Raw genomic sequence first — 14,433 nt, 5'->3', positions numbered from 1 at the left:
CGGTCATCCTGGAATGTTTTCTCCTACTGGGGGTGGCAGGCACGCCCAGGGGTCCGGCAGGCACGTCGCAAGGAAGCTAATGGTTTGCTCTCTGGCTGCTGGCTGGGGGTGGGACCAGCTGGTCACTTTCACTGAAACCACGCCCTCCAGCCCCATTGGAGTGAAAGTCGCTCAGTCGTGTTGGGACTCTTTGCGACCCCATGGACTATACAGACCAGGGAGTTCTCCAGTCCAGGACACTGGAGCACGTAGCTGTTCCCTTCTCCAGGGGATCTTCCCAGCCCAGGGATCGAACCCCGATCTCCCACGTTGCAGGCAGATTCTTTACCAGCTGAGCCACAAACTGGAGAGGGCACCAAGACCCCGTCTAGGGAGGCCGGGGAGGGGGGCCGGCAGCCTCCCTGCCAGCCCCAAGGCTGTCTTGCCTTTCTCCCAGCACCTGGCTATCGGCCTGGGGGAGGCCCGTCGGCTTCAGGACGCTCCCCAGATGCCTTCGTGGACACAGCAGCTCAAGTCTCGTTTTATTCTGACAAAGGACAGGGTTGCCCAGTGAGGGGCGCAGCCCCAGGCCCTGGGCAGGGCACCTCGTACCGTCCTTGGCCGTGGGCCCACAGGCCCCGAGAGTTGGCCGGGGTGCAGGGGGCTGGGTGGCTGGGGCTGGATTCACACAGGACGATCCTCACTCCACCCCGCCCCAGGTGGGGGCCCTGGGGCCTCTGTGGTCAGCAGAGGTGGGGCGGGGCGGGGCATGGCGGGGCATGGCGGGGTGAGGAGAGCCTCTCCTCTCAGTTGCCGGGACTGGGCAGGTGGGCCTGTCACACCTCCTTCTTGCAGGAACCTGCGGGTGGATGGGGGTGGGGGGGGTTCAGAGGTCATCGTTTCTTAGCACCTTCCAGCCAGACAGACCCACCCACTCAGCCCATGGCAGCCCCGCCTTCCACCCTCTGACCTCTGGGTGGGAGCAGGGGTCCTAGGCTGTGTGTGTTGGGGGACGGGGGAGGTCATGGGGCCCACAGCACTCACAGGAGCCCAGCTGCTCCTCCAGGAACGAGATCTGCTCGCTCAGAGAGTCGATGCGGTCCAGCTGCTGGAGGGAGTGGGCCAGGAGGCTGCCTGGGTCAGGGAGTCCGTGCTCCAGGGCTCGGGAGGCCAGGCTGTGCAGTGGGGCCAGCACGAGCTGCAGCTTCTGTGGGGTGGGCAAGGCCCCGGGGAGCCGGGTGGGAGACCTGTGTGACCCTGGGCCAGGCCCTCGCCCTGTCCATTCCATAAGGTGGCCAGCAAGCACGGCACTACCAACCCGCAGACCCAGGTCCAGCTGCAGGGCCCCACAGTGTCCACCAGAGAGGCTGCTGCGCTGGGAGCCCGCGGAGGCTGGTGGGCACAGGTGACGCCACACAGGCCCGCTCGGCCAAGGGTCCCCGAGGCCTGGGAGCCCTAGTCAGAAGGGCTGGGGGAGGGGAGACAGGGGCTTCTGGGGGGTCTCAAGTCAAGGACCCTGTGGGAAGGCCTCCGGGCACTGTCCCTGTAGGGACAAAGGCAGGCATGGACTGGACCGAGGTTCTGGCTCTCGGTGGGGTCCCCGCCCCCACGTCCTGGGGCCCCAGACATCGTCTGCTGGGCAGGGTGCCCACACCAAGGGCACCCTAGAAGCCGCCTCGCCAGGACACCCCCACGGAGCCCCTCCCAGGCTGAGCCTCCCTGACCCCGAGGATCCCAGCCCGGGCCTCACCTGCTCCAGCACGTCCACCCTCGACTGGAGCCTCTGTACTTCCTCCTTGACCTCACTGTCCGCTCCTGGGGAGGGCAGCTGCAGAGTCAGGGAGGCCCGGCTTCCCACCCCGTGCCCCCCACCCTGGGCCAGCCTCACAGTCCCATGTAGGGGGGTCTCCTGGTGTGGGGCCCAGCCCTTGGGACCAAGTTCCAGCCCCAGCTGCTGTCGTGCCGAGTCCTGCCCCCCCACCATCCCCCCCCCGCCCCCGCCGCCCCGTCCCCGCTCCGGGCCCCGCCTTCCTCCCGGGCCGCAAGGTGGCCCCGGGCAGTCGCAGCCTCACCCATGCCTGCCCCCCGGGGGCCAGGGTCCCCAACACCGCCGCCGTGCTCAGGGTGGTCTGAGCTGACGTCCGCGGGCGCGCTCCGTGCCGGGCTGCTGACAGCGCATTATTACTCACGGTACGAGTTTGAAGTGTCACAGCGCGTACCAAAAGTAATAATGTCCCGTCACCAGCAGAGGTGCTGTGTCTCCGGCTGCTCGGTGAAGGGACCCCGGGCGGCGGCAGCTGAGCTGAGGTCCTCCCCACCGTCCCCGCGGGAAGCCCCCCATCATCACCACCACTCCCCCGGCCCGCCCTGCCCACCCCCAGGCACGGTGGCAGGAGTGGCATCTAGAAGGCACCTTACCTGTCGTGGGGTCTGGGGTCACCCTGGGGGCTCCTCTCTCAGGCAGGCAGACTGCCCTGTCCACAGATGGGCGGTGCCCCTCCCAACACTGGCACCAGTAACTGCCCGCTGTGTTGACACAGCGCTGGGGACAGCCGCCCTCTCCGGCGCTGCACTCGTCCACATCTGCAGGAAAGGGGGTGTCAGGCACGAGCACCCTCCCTGAGCCCCCTCAAGACCCACCCCTCGGGGCTGCCAGGATCCGTGGGAGGTGCCCGGGGGCTCCCTCCTCCTCTGGATGGCCGGGTGCCAGCCTCACCTGTCTGGCAGGCGTTGCCCTGCCATCCTGCAGGGCAGTGACAGCGGCCAGGCTGGACACAGCTCCCTCCATTCTGGCATGGTGGCTGGCATATTGCTGTGGGGGTGGGGAGGCCTGTCAGCAACGCAGGAGGGTGCCCGGGGCCCCACTGCAGTGGGGTTGTGCAGCCAGGGGATGGGTGCCACGCAGGACCCGCTCTTGCCCTGCTGGGCTCTGGTTCCCTGAGACCGGGTGCTCTGGGTGCTCACCTGCCCCACAGGCCCCTGGCACCCCGCCGGTCCACTTCCAGCCAGGGCAGCAGGCGTAGCGAGGCCGGGTGGGGTCCGGCCCGGGGCGGCGGCGGTAGGCGGTTCTGTAGAGGGTCCTGGGGGGACGGTGGCAGCTCAGAAGGGCCTGTGGCCCTCATGGTGCGGCAGCAGGAGGGACGGGGCCTCCGTGCTGCCACCAGGGCCCCCCCCAACGGGGCCTGGTTTCCCCACCCCGTCGTCACATCCTCCCGCCTTCTGGGCTGGCTCTGGCCCCGTGCCATTCAGAAGCTGCGCGAGCCATCTCCCCTAGCGTGGACGAGGTCAGCGGCTGTGCCCACAGAGCGCCTCTCCCCCCGGGGAGGGCACCTCAGGGTCCCCGCCCAAGTCGCCTCCCTGCCCCAGGCTGCCGTGTGGGCAGAAGCCCAGCAAAGCCGGGAGTGGAGTAGATAGAGGTGGTACCTCGGGGGGGAAGTCTCCTATTCTGGGGGGGTTCTAGGCCCTGAGGGAAAGGGGCTTCCCACCCTGTCCCCGTCCCCCACCAGAGGTCCTTAAAAACTTCACGGAAAATAGAATCTTTCCCAACCACATTACATCCCCGCAGCAAAGAACGAGAGATTCTACCCCCCGCCCACCCCCCAGCCCATGCTGGCTCAGACTGGGACGTGCTGGGTCTTGGGGGAGGGGAAGGATCTTCATCTGTAACTGTTGGGGGGCTGCCAAGGGAAGGGGGTGCTCCCTGGAGCCCAGAGGGCAGGACCAGGAAGAGGCAAGTTTCAGGGAACCAAGAGGGTAAAATCTTGCAGCCAACGATGCTGGGTGTGGGGGGGAGTGTCCCCAAAGTGGAGGGGGGCAGACAAGGTGGGGGACCCCTTTAAAATGAGGGTTGGGGGGCCGATGCGCCGGACAGCCCTGGAGTGGCTGGTTCTTGCGGTTACGGCAGTCACTTCCTGAGTCCGGGGCCGCCCAGGTACACGAGACTCATCTCCAGCACACACTCGGACCCGGCCTCCGCAAGGCCTTTCACTGCTCAGGGCCCTCCCAGCCCCAGGGCGTGCGTGTGGCGGGCAGCGGTGGGGGCGCTCACCGGTAGGTGCTGCAGGCACGGTAGCCGTCGCAGGTGGTGAGGAAGGGCTGGTATACACGCTGCACGAAGGACTCGGACGCGGGGCCCTGGGGAGCCCCGACGACGCACACCCTGCGTCTGCGGGGGCGGGGAGGGGCGGGGCCAGGAAGTCAGCAGTGTCCCAGGGCTGGGACCCTCCAACCCTGGAGCCCAGGGGAGCCGGGCACCTGGGCAGGGGATTCCCCGACGGCACCCTCAGCAGGGACTGCAGGGAGACGCCAGCTCCCTGGACACTGGGGGCCGCCCCCAGGGAGGGCTGAGGGCCCCAAGCCCCGGCTCACCCAGGCCGGTAGACGTGCTCCATGCCGCCCGCTGCCAGCACCAGGAACCAGAGTGGAAGCAGCTCCTGGGAGCCCCACATGGCCTGAGTTTCCGGGTGGAACGGCCTTCTCCTCGGGGTGGCCTGGAGCACAGAGCACAGCCCTGTAAGTCCCTCTGCCAGACCCCCTCGAGCCAGCACCACGGGAGAGATGGTCCCCTCGGCTCGTGATGCCTGCCCGGCTCAGCTGCTTCGTTGGGGCCTCTCACCATGGCGGGGGAGCCCCCACGGCCAGTGCTAGCTCTCCTTACCCCCAGCCCGCCTGGACAAGGAGGCCGGCCCTCACCAGCCACATACAGTCCACCCCTGGACCACAGAAGGGCCAGGACATCGGGGTCTGGAAATGGAAGCTGATGCCCTCGCCTGGGGAGAGACGCACCTGGGCCCTGCTGGGCTCGGTCAGGTTCACCGGGGAAGGCGGGGGCTGAGGGGGGACCACCCCTCCCTCCCCTGGCTGGGCTTGGGGCCCTCCCACAGCAGGGCAGGGCTTTTACCCCAAACCTCGGTCTGCACATGGGGTGTCATGGCAGGCCTGAAACCCACCCCAGCTGGCTTGGCCCTGGCAGCCTTCAAGGACCTCAAGTGCCAGACCTGGGAGCCTGGGGGTATAGGTGCCCGGAAGGCAGGAAGTCCTCCTGGGGTGGGGCCGGGGCCTGTCCTTGGGAAGGATCACTCCTATGCTGGGGCCTGAACCACACGGGGCAAACCACCTCCAGGGCGCCCAAGACAGTGGCTCCATCAGGCCCCGGATGGTGGGGGGGTTGGAGCAGCACCCCTTCTGCCAGTGGAGCCGATCACATCCCTGTCCTGGCAGCGGGTGGGAGCCAGGGAGGCTAGAGAGCGATTTCTGGGAATGAGAGAAAGCCTAGCCCAGAATTAACGCTGTGAGTGACAAGCCACGGGGACTGGAGCAGGGCTGCCGTCGCTGTGTGCCAAGAGTCTGGGGAGCGCTCTGCTCCCCTGCTCCAGGAGCCCCATCTGAGACCCCCCCAGGATCCCCCAAAGGACAGGGTACAGGAAGGAGCTGAGCTTGTGCGTGTGCTGGGGGCAGGTAGCAGAGTCTGGGTACAGTCGCCTCCCTCCCTGGGACTCAGTTTCCTCTGGCTCTGACGGTCAGTCCCATAGACAGGGATCACCATGAGCATCGCTGAGCCCTGTATCCACACTGGGGTTCAGCTGGGTGCTCGGTCCAGGCCCTCACCCGCCGCACCACCCGGCCCTAGAGCTGCACGAGGGTCCTTCCTGTGAGCCTCCCCCCCCCATTCTCTGTTGGCGGCCTGCGAGGGGAGGGCTGGGTGGCCAAGCAGGCAGAGGCTGCAGCGGGCAACTGAGGTGCTGGATTTAGTTTGGGGACGGCAGGGGGTGGCTGCTTCCTGGCGGTTTCTGGGCTGGGGTATATCCTGCAGTCAGGCGGTTCAGGGGACGAACTCTGCAGGGGGGCACCCTGTTAGGGACACACCTGGGGGCCTGGCACTCCCAGCAAGAACTGAAATGAGGGGAGACAGGTGGCCCTGGGAATGGGCCCCAGGAAGGCAGAGGCGGGCCGATGGGCTTACAGACCCTGAGGGCACCCACACTGAGCAGCTGGGGGGCACAGCTCGTGCACATGTAACTGTCCCCCACAAACACCCACCCAGCACCTCCGCTACCTATGGAAAGCTGGTTAGGAAGGAAGTCGTGTTTTTTCAGAGGAGAGACTGGATTTTTGAAAGTCATTCTTTTCTCCTAGCCCAGAGGAAGCGGCTGGCCCTGGCCTCCTGCGCTGGGGGCGAGGAGTCCCATTTCCCTTTGCAGTTACAGCCCCACGGGGGCGGGAGACAGGGCAGGCAGGCAGGCAGGGCAGGGGGACCCACGCTGCCTCCAGGATGACAAGCAATACTGCCCCATCCCCTCTGAGGGTCTGCAGGAGCCTGCCCTCACTTGCCCGGGGTTGGGGGGGATGCTGCACCGCACAGCTGCCACCCGCGGAGACTGAGTCCCAGAGCAAGGGGCCTGACTCTGGGTCCCCCCTTCCACCGTGAGGGGTGTTCTGGACGTCAGGACCGGGGGTGGTGGATGTGGAGACGCGGGGTGAGATGCCTCCCTGGGGGTGCGCCCTCTCTACTGCCCACCCCACGCCTCCCCTTTCCCCCTGCATCGTGGGGAGCAGGAGCGAGGGTGAAGTGACCCCCTCCGGCCACCGCAGGGTACAGCTGGCCTGGGCTGCGGAGTCCCTGGCCCGCCAGGCTGCGGGCCAAGCGCTGGGGGAGCCGCAGGGCCCGGATAGGGGGATAAGGGGCGGCGGCGCCCCCCACCCCGCACAGGGACCCCCCACCCCTCGTGGCCGGGCCCGGGTCACCCGTCACCAGCAGGGGGCGCCCTTTGCCAAGGCCGCTGGGCCCATTCTCCGGACCCGGGGCCGGGCTGGGGTCGGTGCCCGCGGGGCAGAGCCCGGCGCTCCGGGCCGGCTCACCTCTGGGCTCCCTGCGGTCGCTCCGCGTCGCCCCCCCCCCCCCCCACTGCCCCGCGGCCCCAGCTCCGCGAGTGTCCAGGGCCCCCGGCCTTCCCGGCCCCAGCCCCCCGACCCCAGCCCGAACTGTGAGCACACCCCCAGCCCGCGGCGGTCCCTGCGCCCCCAGCCAGGCGCCCCGCTCCCTCCGCACTCACCGCCCAATCCGGGGCGCGCACGCGCCGCTGCCGCCTCCGCGCCGAGGGGCCCGGGCCCCGCCCGCCCGCCAGCCCCGGCCCCGCCCCGCCCGGCCCGCCCCCGGCCCGCCCCGGGCCCGGGGTGGGCGCCGGACCCCCCGCCCGCCCCCATTGTGCAGGTTGGGAAACTGAGGCTCCGCGGCAAACGGCGCCCCGGGGGCCGGGCAGTGAGTCAGCTAGAACCGGGGCTCCTGACGCACAGCCCGCCCCCCCCCCCCCTTGGCTGCCGCCCCTCCCAGCCCGCTCCCCTGGACGCAGGGCTGAGACTGCGGCCAGGTGCCCGGAGGCAGAGCCCACGCGAGCCGGGGGTAGCTAGCTCTCGACCCCCTCAGGCTGAGCAACGATTCCTGGGATGGCCATCGCAACCGGGGGGCCAGCTCACTGGGCACCAGGGGCTGGCTAAAGGTGACGGCTGCTCTGCAGCCACGCGTGGGGTGAATGGCAGTGACCCTTGGGCGCATAGACTTCTAGAGATGGGGGGTGGGGAGATGGGGGGTGGCGGCCTCAGCAGCGCCCTGCTGGCTCCTAGGTGTGCGCTGAGCCTCGCTCCTGGCCCGTGTGCCAGGTTAGGGGGCCTGCGGGGCTTCCACCGGGCTCCGCCTTTGTTCAGGACAGTTGGGACCACCCTTGAGTGCGCCTCAGGCCCCTGAGGAGTCCCCCGACTGCATGGTCACCGCGGGGGCCTCCTGGGCCCGTCCCCTCTCCTGTCCAGGCCCCTTTGCACGTTTGCAACATGGGCTGAAGAGCCCCAGGTGGTGGAGTGGGCCGCAGGGCCCCCGTGCTGCCGGTGGGCGGCCGGCCCTCCTGGGACCCCCATCATTTGTGCACCGGGATCACCCCAGCCCTCCCTGGGCCTGCCCGTCTCAGCAGTGTCTCCCTCGAACCCGAGCCCCGGCCCTGTTTACCTGAGTGTGTGTGTGTGCAGGTATCGGTGCCCGCTGCTGCCCGGGGCACTCACCTGGGGAAGGGGGCTCCCTCATGCCCCGGATGCTGGTGGCAGCAGCTCTTCTGGGTGGTGGGGGCCGCCCGTGCCTCCCTGGTGCCGGGGTCTGTGGGTCAGACACACAGCCTTGATTCCCCTGACATGCCAAGGCAGGTGGGGGTCGGGCCAGCCTCCGTGCCACTGAGGGCCCTCAGCCTTCACTTGGCCTGCAGACCCCCACCCTTGGATGGCCACTCAGCTCTGCACACACCCTCAGCCTGGCTGTGTTCATTGCTGGGGGGTCCTGAGACCCCCAGATGGAAAGCTTCTCCGCACAGCTCGGGGTGCTGGGTGGGTGTCCTGTGGGTACACGGGGAGGGGGCCTTCGGGCAAAGCCAGCAGCTCCAGGGCATCTGGTTCAGGCCTCCCTTGGCGCCCAGGAGGAGAAAGAAGGGGCCCGAGGTGGCTGGACGGGAACCCCTTCCTGGACCAGGGGGCCCGGAAGCCCCTGGAAGATGCTCTGAGGGAGGCTGGGGAAGCCGCTGCTGGGATGCTAGGATGGTGCGGGGGCTCCCTGCCACTGGAGGGGTCTCTTCGCTCCAACCCCAACAGGCGGTCCCAGGCAGTAAAGAGTTCCAGGCCAGGCCTAGGGGGGACAGAGGGGAAAGCTGCCCTGCTCCATCCCCTGTCCCCATCCAGCCCCTGAAGCTGGTCATTTGACCCTTTGACCTCCAGCTTGAACAAAAAAAGGGAGGCCGGCAGCGCTGGATGGGCTGGTCCTCGCTTGGCTGCTAGGCTGGGTGGTGGGTTAGCCTCTGCTTTCTCCACTGGAACGTGGGTGCTCGTCATACACGCTGGGGCGGATGGGCAGCGGCCAGGGAGTCCCCTGTGCGCCCTTGGGGACCTGTGCTGCTCTGGGTAGGAGGCTCCTGTAGGGTGCCAGGGGGACCAACGGGATGCCCACACTGTGCCAAGTTGTCCCTCTCCCCGACCCCAGCCAGCCCCACAGAAAGCGGGGGGATCCCTCCCACAGCCCATCCTGGCTGCAGACTTGGCTTTAGGGTTCCTGTCTCCCCTCTAGTGCCCATCCCCGAAACCCTTGAGGTGTTTGCCCACCCCTGGGGGATGCCCTTGGGACACACAGGTCCCAGAGAAGGGGGGTCAGCGGGGCCGGGGGATGGGGGTCCTGCTTCCGACCCCAGGGGCTTCCCCGGTAGAGCAGGGTGGCCCAGGAGGCGGTTCGACGGCAGGGTCGCCACTGCAGCGGCTCCCCTTCCAGGGGTCACGGAGCTGCTGGGCTGCCAGTGCCAAGTACGAGGGTGGAGCAGGCCAGGCTGGTCCAGACCGGGCCACCCCAGCGGGTGCCCTTGGCCAAGGTGAGGATGGCACCAGTAGGGGTGCCGATGAGGTGGCCCCAGAACGGAGAGCCCTCAGTGCTCAGCCCACAGGTGCCCATGGTTGCCCCGTCCTGCCTGCGCCCCGTCCCTGCAGGGCCACCCCTGTCGTACCTGCTGCTGCCCGTGCCCCGGCTCGGCCATGGCCACCTCTGCCGCCTCCCCGGGCCGGGGGTGGGCCCTGCCGCCCCTCGCCCGCCACCTCGAGGTGCCTCCAGAGGCCGCCCGCCTGTCCGGTGCACGGGAGCCTGCTCCTGGGCCATGGGGACGGCCGCCTCGGGGCAGGGAGGCTCCTCCTGGGACGAGGAAGGGCGGCTTTTTATGCTCCGTCCTGTGTAAATCGGGATTGGGATGGGCCCTTCCCGGCCGGACTTCCTGTGTGTGCTGCCCGCTGATAACGGGATCTGTCAGTGAACAAACAGGAGGCCGAGGGCGGGCGGGGGGCTGCGGGGGGCGGGGGCTGGCTGAGCGGCTGGGGCAGGGCTGGGGGATCTGCCCCCCGGGGATTTCAGGGTCTAATCCTGAAGCAGCCGCAGACTTTGCTGGGGCCCACCTGGTGACCCTGGGGCCTGACGGGCCCCACGTGTGATGGACGTGGCTGGCACCCAGCGCCCTCCCGAGGCCGGGGGTCCACCAGGCTGGCGGGGCCACAGGAGTGCGGCTCCACAGACGGGCCCGTTTGTCCTGTGACTCCTGGGCCCTCGGACATGTGTGCCAGGGCCCGGGGCTGGGAGCAGCCAGGGCGAGCAGGGGGTGGGTGAGGGAGCTGGGGGTTTGAGAACAGTCTGTTCCCTGGGTTCCTGGCACCTTGAGTGGCCGTGGTCAGGGGAGAGGTGGGGAGGGCAGACATCAGCCCAGGGCCTTCTCTAGCAATAGGGCAGTGAGCTCCTTGCTCCAGGGGCGAGAGCCCCCGGTCCCACTTCCGGGGCCCTTGCTAGGGGAGGACAAGAGATGTTCTCTGGCCCCTCGGGCTCCTGAGGCTAGGGAGGGCATTGCGGGGGAAAGGGCAGGAGCCTGGGTGGCCACAGAGGGTGCTCCCGCGGGCGCTCCAGGTGCTCTAGCCCAGGCCAGACTCTCCGTTCCTTCCTCCTGGCAGTGCCCCAGTGGCTGTGCTGATGGCTGGGTGGGTGCCGCAGGGGAGCTGGGCAGTGACCAAGGACACAGCTGGACACGCCTGGCTGAGGGCCCTGGGTGAGCAGGCCCCCAGCCCGCCATCCTCGGGGCTCAGCCCTCACCCACCCAGTCTGAACACCCTCATTTCTCTGGCCTTGAGCACCTCTGCTCAGTCCTCCCTCCCTCCACCCCACCCAGCTTGATGTCCCGGCCAAGAAGGGAGCTGGGGCAGCTCGGGAAATTCCCCCCAGAGTGCTGAGAGCAGGAGGGAACCTGCCCACCCTTGCTGGGGGCGGGGGGCAGGGGGTCTTGGCGGTCAGCCCGGACTGCTCTCTCCCCGCCCCCCTGGGAGGGTGTCCTGTAGGCGAGGCTGTGGTCAGCACAGGACCTTTGTTTCTCCTGGCCTCAGTTTCCCCAACTGTTCTAGGGGGTCAGGTGAGGTGCCAGCCAGAGGGGTGGCTGTGACTGCAGAGGAGGTGGCTGGCCCTTAAGCATTGCCGGATGGCGTCTGGGGGGCTAACCCCCCACCTCTTCCCCGCCAGCCCCCCGTGGCCTGCCTTTGCTTCCTGGCTCTCTCACCCAAGGGCCCAGCTGCCCAGGAGGGCTGTGTGTCTTGCTGAGTGTACTAGGGGCCAAGCTGGGCTTTGCCCACACCCAGAAGGTGGCCCAGACCCTAACGCTGACCCTGCCCTAGGCCAGGGGGTCAGCTCGTGCCCTTGGGTGGGAGAAACAGTGGGTGTCAGGGCCAGCTGGGCTTGGCCCCTTCCGCGTAAGGATGGGAAGACTGAGGCCCAAGGAGGAAAGAGACTCACCCTAGGTAAGCAGGGCCCCCCAGTTCCTCCTGTGCCCCCACCCAGGGGGCAGATCTAGTCCTGCCAGGGAATGGGCTGGGCTGAGGTTGTGAGCAGCTAACTAGCCAACTTGTGAAATAGTTGATGGGCCCCTCTCCGTCTAAAACGTGGGGAAGGTTAGGGAATTTTCTGGAAGGGCGCCCAGAGCATGCAGACTGAATCGTGGGTTGAAAGGTGGAATTACAGGCGGTGGGGGTCCTCTGTGCCCCAGTCTCCCCGGACCACTGGTTCTGGGACCCCCACTGCTCTGGGCCCCCCTCCTCACCAGCTCTGCCCTGCTGGCAGCTCCTACGGGGCCCCGCATGGCAGCCAGCCCGGCCCGGCCTGTGGCCTCAACCCCTCTGCACCCCCCAGTCTCAGGTCCTGGAGCCTCAGAGGCAGATGCCGGAGATGGGCTGAGGTCCCGGCCTGCCCCAAGCAGGTTGGGGACGGGCAGGGCCTGCATGGAGGGTGGGCTGAGTACCGGCAGAGGGCGAGGACGGCACTGGCCGATACCCCGTCGGACTCCAGGAGGGTCCTGGGGACCTGCAGGGGGGTCGGGGTGCCTCCTGCCCCGTGGGTGCCCCTCCCGGGTGCTGGGATGTGGGGAGCTCACTCTGTGTTCCAGTCTAGGTGACTCCACCTGGGGCGGGCCAGGACCACCCCATCCTCAAGGAGGCCCCCTGCCTGCCCCCCATGGCGTCTCTCCAGGGTCGGCGAGCACACCACCACAGCGGGATCAGCTGGGGGAGGAGTTGGTGCCACCCCGAGGGCGGCACAGAGGTGATCATCTGCTGGGGCCGGTCCCTCACTACTGGGCGGCCCGGAGACCCGGGCCCAGGGCAGAGCCCCAGTGCGGTCGGAAAGCTGGCGTTCCAGTCCCAGCTTTGGCTCCCATGGCCGGAGCCTCGGCCCACACTGGCCTCAGTTTCCCCGTCCGCTCCCCGGTCCGTAGGCACAATGGTCCAGCGGCCTCCCAGCCCGCCTGCAGGCATTCTGGGGGTGATGGACTGAGTTGGGCCTTCTTACCTTCCCAGAGCGCACCGGTCAGGCCAGGGGCGTGGCGGGGGTGGCCAGGGCCTCCCGGGCCTCCTGGGACCCTCCCAGGAGCCCTCGATGCCAGGCTTCTGGCCTCGGCAGGCTCAGGAGCAGACGGACCGAGCCCCCGGCAGAGGCCCGCACGGGCATCTGGGGCGGCTCGAGGGGCGCTGGGCGCAGCGTGTGAGCCAGGGAGGGGAGGACCGGAGCACGGGGCAGGGGAGAGCAGGGCTTCCTGTTTACCCCCCGCGGTGGCCCCTGGCCTCGGGGACAGGATGGCTCTGTCAGCCAGACTCCCGCCAGATGCAGCTGACCCTTCATCCAGGGACGCGTGCGCCTGGTCCAGTGACCCGTCCCCGGCAGGACTGGAAGGGAGCTCGCTTTCCCCTAGGCCCAGGGAGTTGTGTACAGAGTTGGATCGGGTCCCAGAGGGAACGGGAGGTCCCACGGGGAGATTGGGGGTCTGTCCGGCAGCCGGGGGTCTTCAGCTCCACCCAGGCCCCCAATGACTCCTGCTTCACACCTCTCAGATGTGCCCACTGCCTGGCACTGTGTGCAGCGCTCACGTCTAACCCTTGAGCTGCTGCAGCTGAAGCTTGCCAAGGGGAGATGATCCCCCTAGGCTTGGCCGGCGCGAAACAGAAGCTCTGAACGCAGAGCCCAGGGCTGCCTGGGCAGCGGGAGACCCTCGGGGCACACTTGGTCCCTTCTCCTGCTGCTCCGTGGTCTTCCTCACTGGGGACTCCTCACACAGCCATCACGGCCTTTCTGCTGCTCATGTCCTGCCCCCCAACCCCGACCTCGGTTCCTGGTGGGTCCCCAGGGGCTGTGCCCCGTTCTGGTCACCATACTTCCTTGGGCAGTCCCTGGTAGCAGGACAGACATGAAACCAACCCCTGCCCGACGTGTCTCCAGGCCACCCCCACCCGCCGTGCGGGAGCGCCCCAGCCTCCCCACAGCCTCGTCAGCACTTGGTGCTGTTCTGTCTTAGCCATTCTGATGAAGGTGCAGGAGTATCGCTGTGCTGTTATTTCTTTAATATAGGAAGACGAAGGCAGTCTCGTTTTTTGAACAACAGATTTCCTCCCTGGGGAAGGACTCATATCACAGGGGAGTGGGGTGAGAGCTGGGCAGGGGGCACCCGGGGAGCAGGCAGGGCATCTCCAAGGGAGCTGGGGTCCAGGCTTCTGCTTTGCTGAGCAGTCTGTGAAGTGCAGGCAGCAGTGGTCTGGGCAGTGGAGAGAGGAGAGACCACCCGGGCAGTGAGCGTGGGGTCCCCCAGGGTGGGTGTGTGGCACGTTCCAAGCTCCCAGGGGCCGCCAGGAAATGCTTGTTTCTAGAGCTGTTGGCCAGGTGGGGCTCACGGTGCTGACTGTGGCCAGGGGGTGGGCTCTGGGTCCCACCTGGAAGCTGGAAGGTGGGCAGTGGTGGTCGCGGCTGACCCCTGCAGGAGGCTCACTGAGCAGGGGGATCCTGGGATAGAGCCTGACCCCAACCCGGCGCTGCGGCTGGGCCCTAACCCACAGGTCCTCGGCCCTCAGCCCACGGCCCAGACACGTCCCAGGGCCCAGCTTTGCCTGGAGCCCAGGCTGCCCCAGCCCCACAGGGCTCCCTACCCGCACCGTGAGGGGTTGAGGAAAGGGGGCTTGAGGAAAGGGGGCTTGAGCACCCTGCCTGGAGCCCTGGACAGAAGCCCCACTCACGATCAGGCTGCAGTTTGCCAAGCCTGATGGATAGAGCAGCCGTTAACCTGGGGGAAAAACACTTAATCTCCCAGGAGAACAGAAAGGGAAGTTCCAGAGAACCGATGTGTGTGCTGGGGGTGGGGGGACAGGTCAGTGGAGGTGGGTTACGGCTCAGCACCTGGGTCTGGGCCGTGCTGTCCCCTCCCTGCCCGGCCCGCTCCGGGAGCACTGGGCGCCAGGCTCTCCGAGGCCTTCAGGGAGCAGAGTGGTGAGCAGGACCCTGGGGCCTGTGGGGGCCGCGCCGAGGGCACATGGCTCTGGTGGGCTGTCTCGCCCACCCTGCAGGGCCGCCACCACTGCCTGACCCCATCTGTGCAGGAG

General features: G+C 68.0%; 1 protein-coding gene across 8 annotated transcripts; it reads right to left on the bottom strand.

Moving 5' to 3' along the window:
- Positions 1-509: 509 nt before the first annotated feature.
- Positions 510-12,473, bottom strand: EGFL7 (EGF like domain multiple 7). 8 transcript variants are annotated; one of them, XM_070799606.1, is made up of 12 exons: positions 9,501-9,630; positions 8,264-8,352; positions 7,976-8,119; positions 4,348-4,469; positions 4,028-4,144; positions 2,944-3,059; positions 2,696-2,791; positions 2,398-2,562; positions 2,052-2,143; positions 1,730-1,794; positions 1,024-1,186; positions 510-838 (listed from the first exon to the last, which is right to left on the bottom strand). In XM_070799606.1, the coding sequence occupies exons 2-11, from the start codon at positions 8,282-8,284 to the stop codon at positions 1,063-1,065; spliced, it is 1,062 nt and encodes a 353-aa protein (XP_070655707.1). In that variant the 5' UTR covers positions 8,285-8,352; positions 9,501-9,630; the 3' UTR covers positions 510-838; positions 1,024-1,062. The 8 variants fall into 8 exon arrangements, 7 of the variants coding, with proteins under 7 accessions (XP_070655707.1, XP_070655709.1, XP_070655706.1 ...); XM_070799608.1 differs by lacking the exons at positions 8,264-8,352; positions 9,501-9,630 and adding an exon at positions 12,359-12,473; XM_070799605.1 differs by lacking the exon at positions 8,264-8,352 and having other exon boundaries at positions 9,501-9,544.
- Between the last annotated feature and the right edge of the window lie 1,960 nt (positions 12,474-14,433).

Source organism: Bos indicus, chromosome 11 (assembly GCF_029378745.1).
Source record: "Bos indicus isolate NIAB-ARS_2022 breed Sahiwal x Tharparkar chromosome 11, NIAB-ARS_B.indTharparkar_mat_pri_1.0, whole genome shotgun sequence".
NCBI classification, from domain to species: Eukaryota; Metazoa; Chordata; class Mammalia; order Artiodactyla; family Bovidae; genus Bos; species Bos indicus.
This window is presented reverse-complemented; position numbering and strand designations above follow the sequence as displayed.

Coding starts and splice junctions, on each gene's coding strand:
- EGFL7 (XM_070799605.1), bottom strand. CDS start 9,530: ATGGCCGAGCCGGGGCACGGGCAGCAGCAG. Junction 2,792..2,943: donor GCCAGGGGCCTGTGGGGCAG/GTGAGCACCCAG, acceptor CCACCCCCACAG/CAATATGCCAGCCACCATGC. Junction 2,563..2,695: donor GGGCAACGCCTGCCAGACAG/GTGAGGCTGGCA, acceptor CCTTTCCTGCAG/ATGTGGACGAGTGCAGCGCC.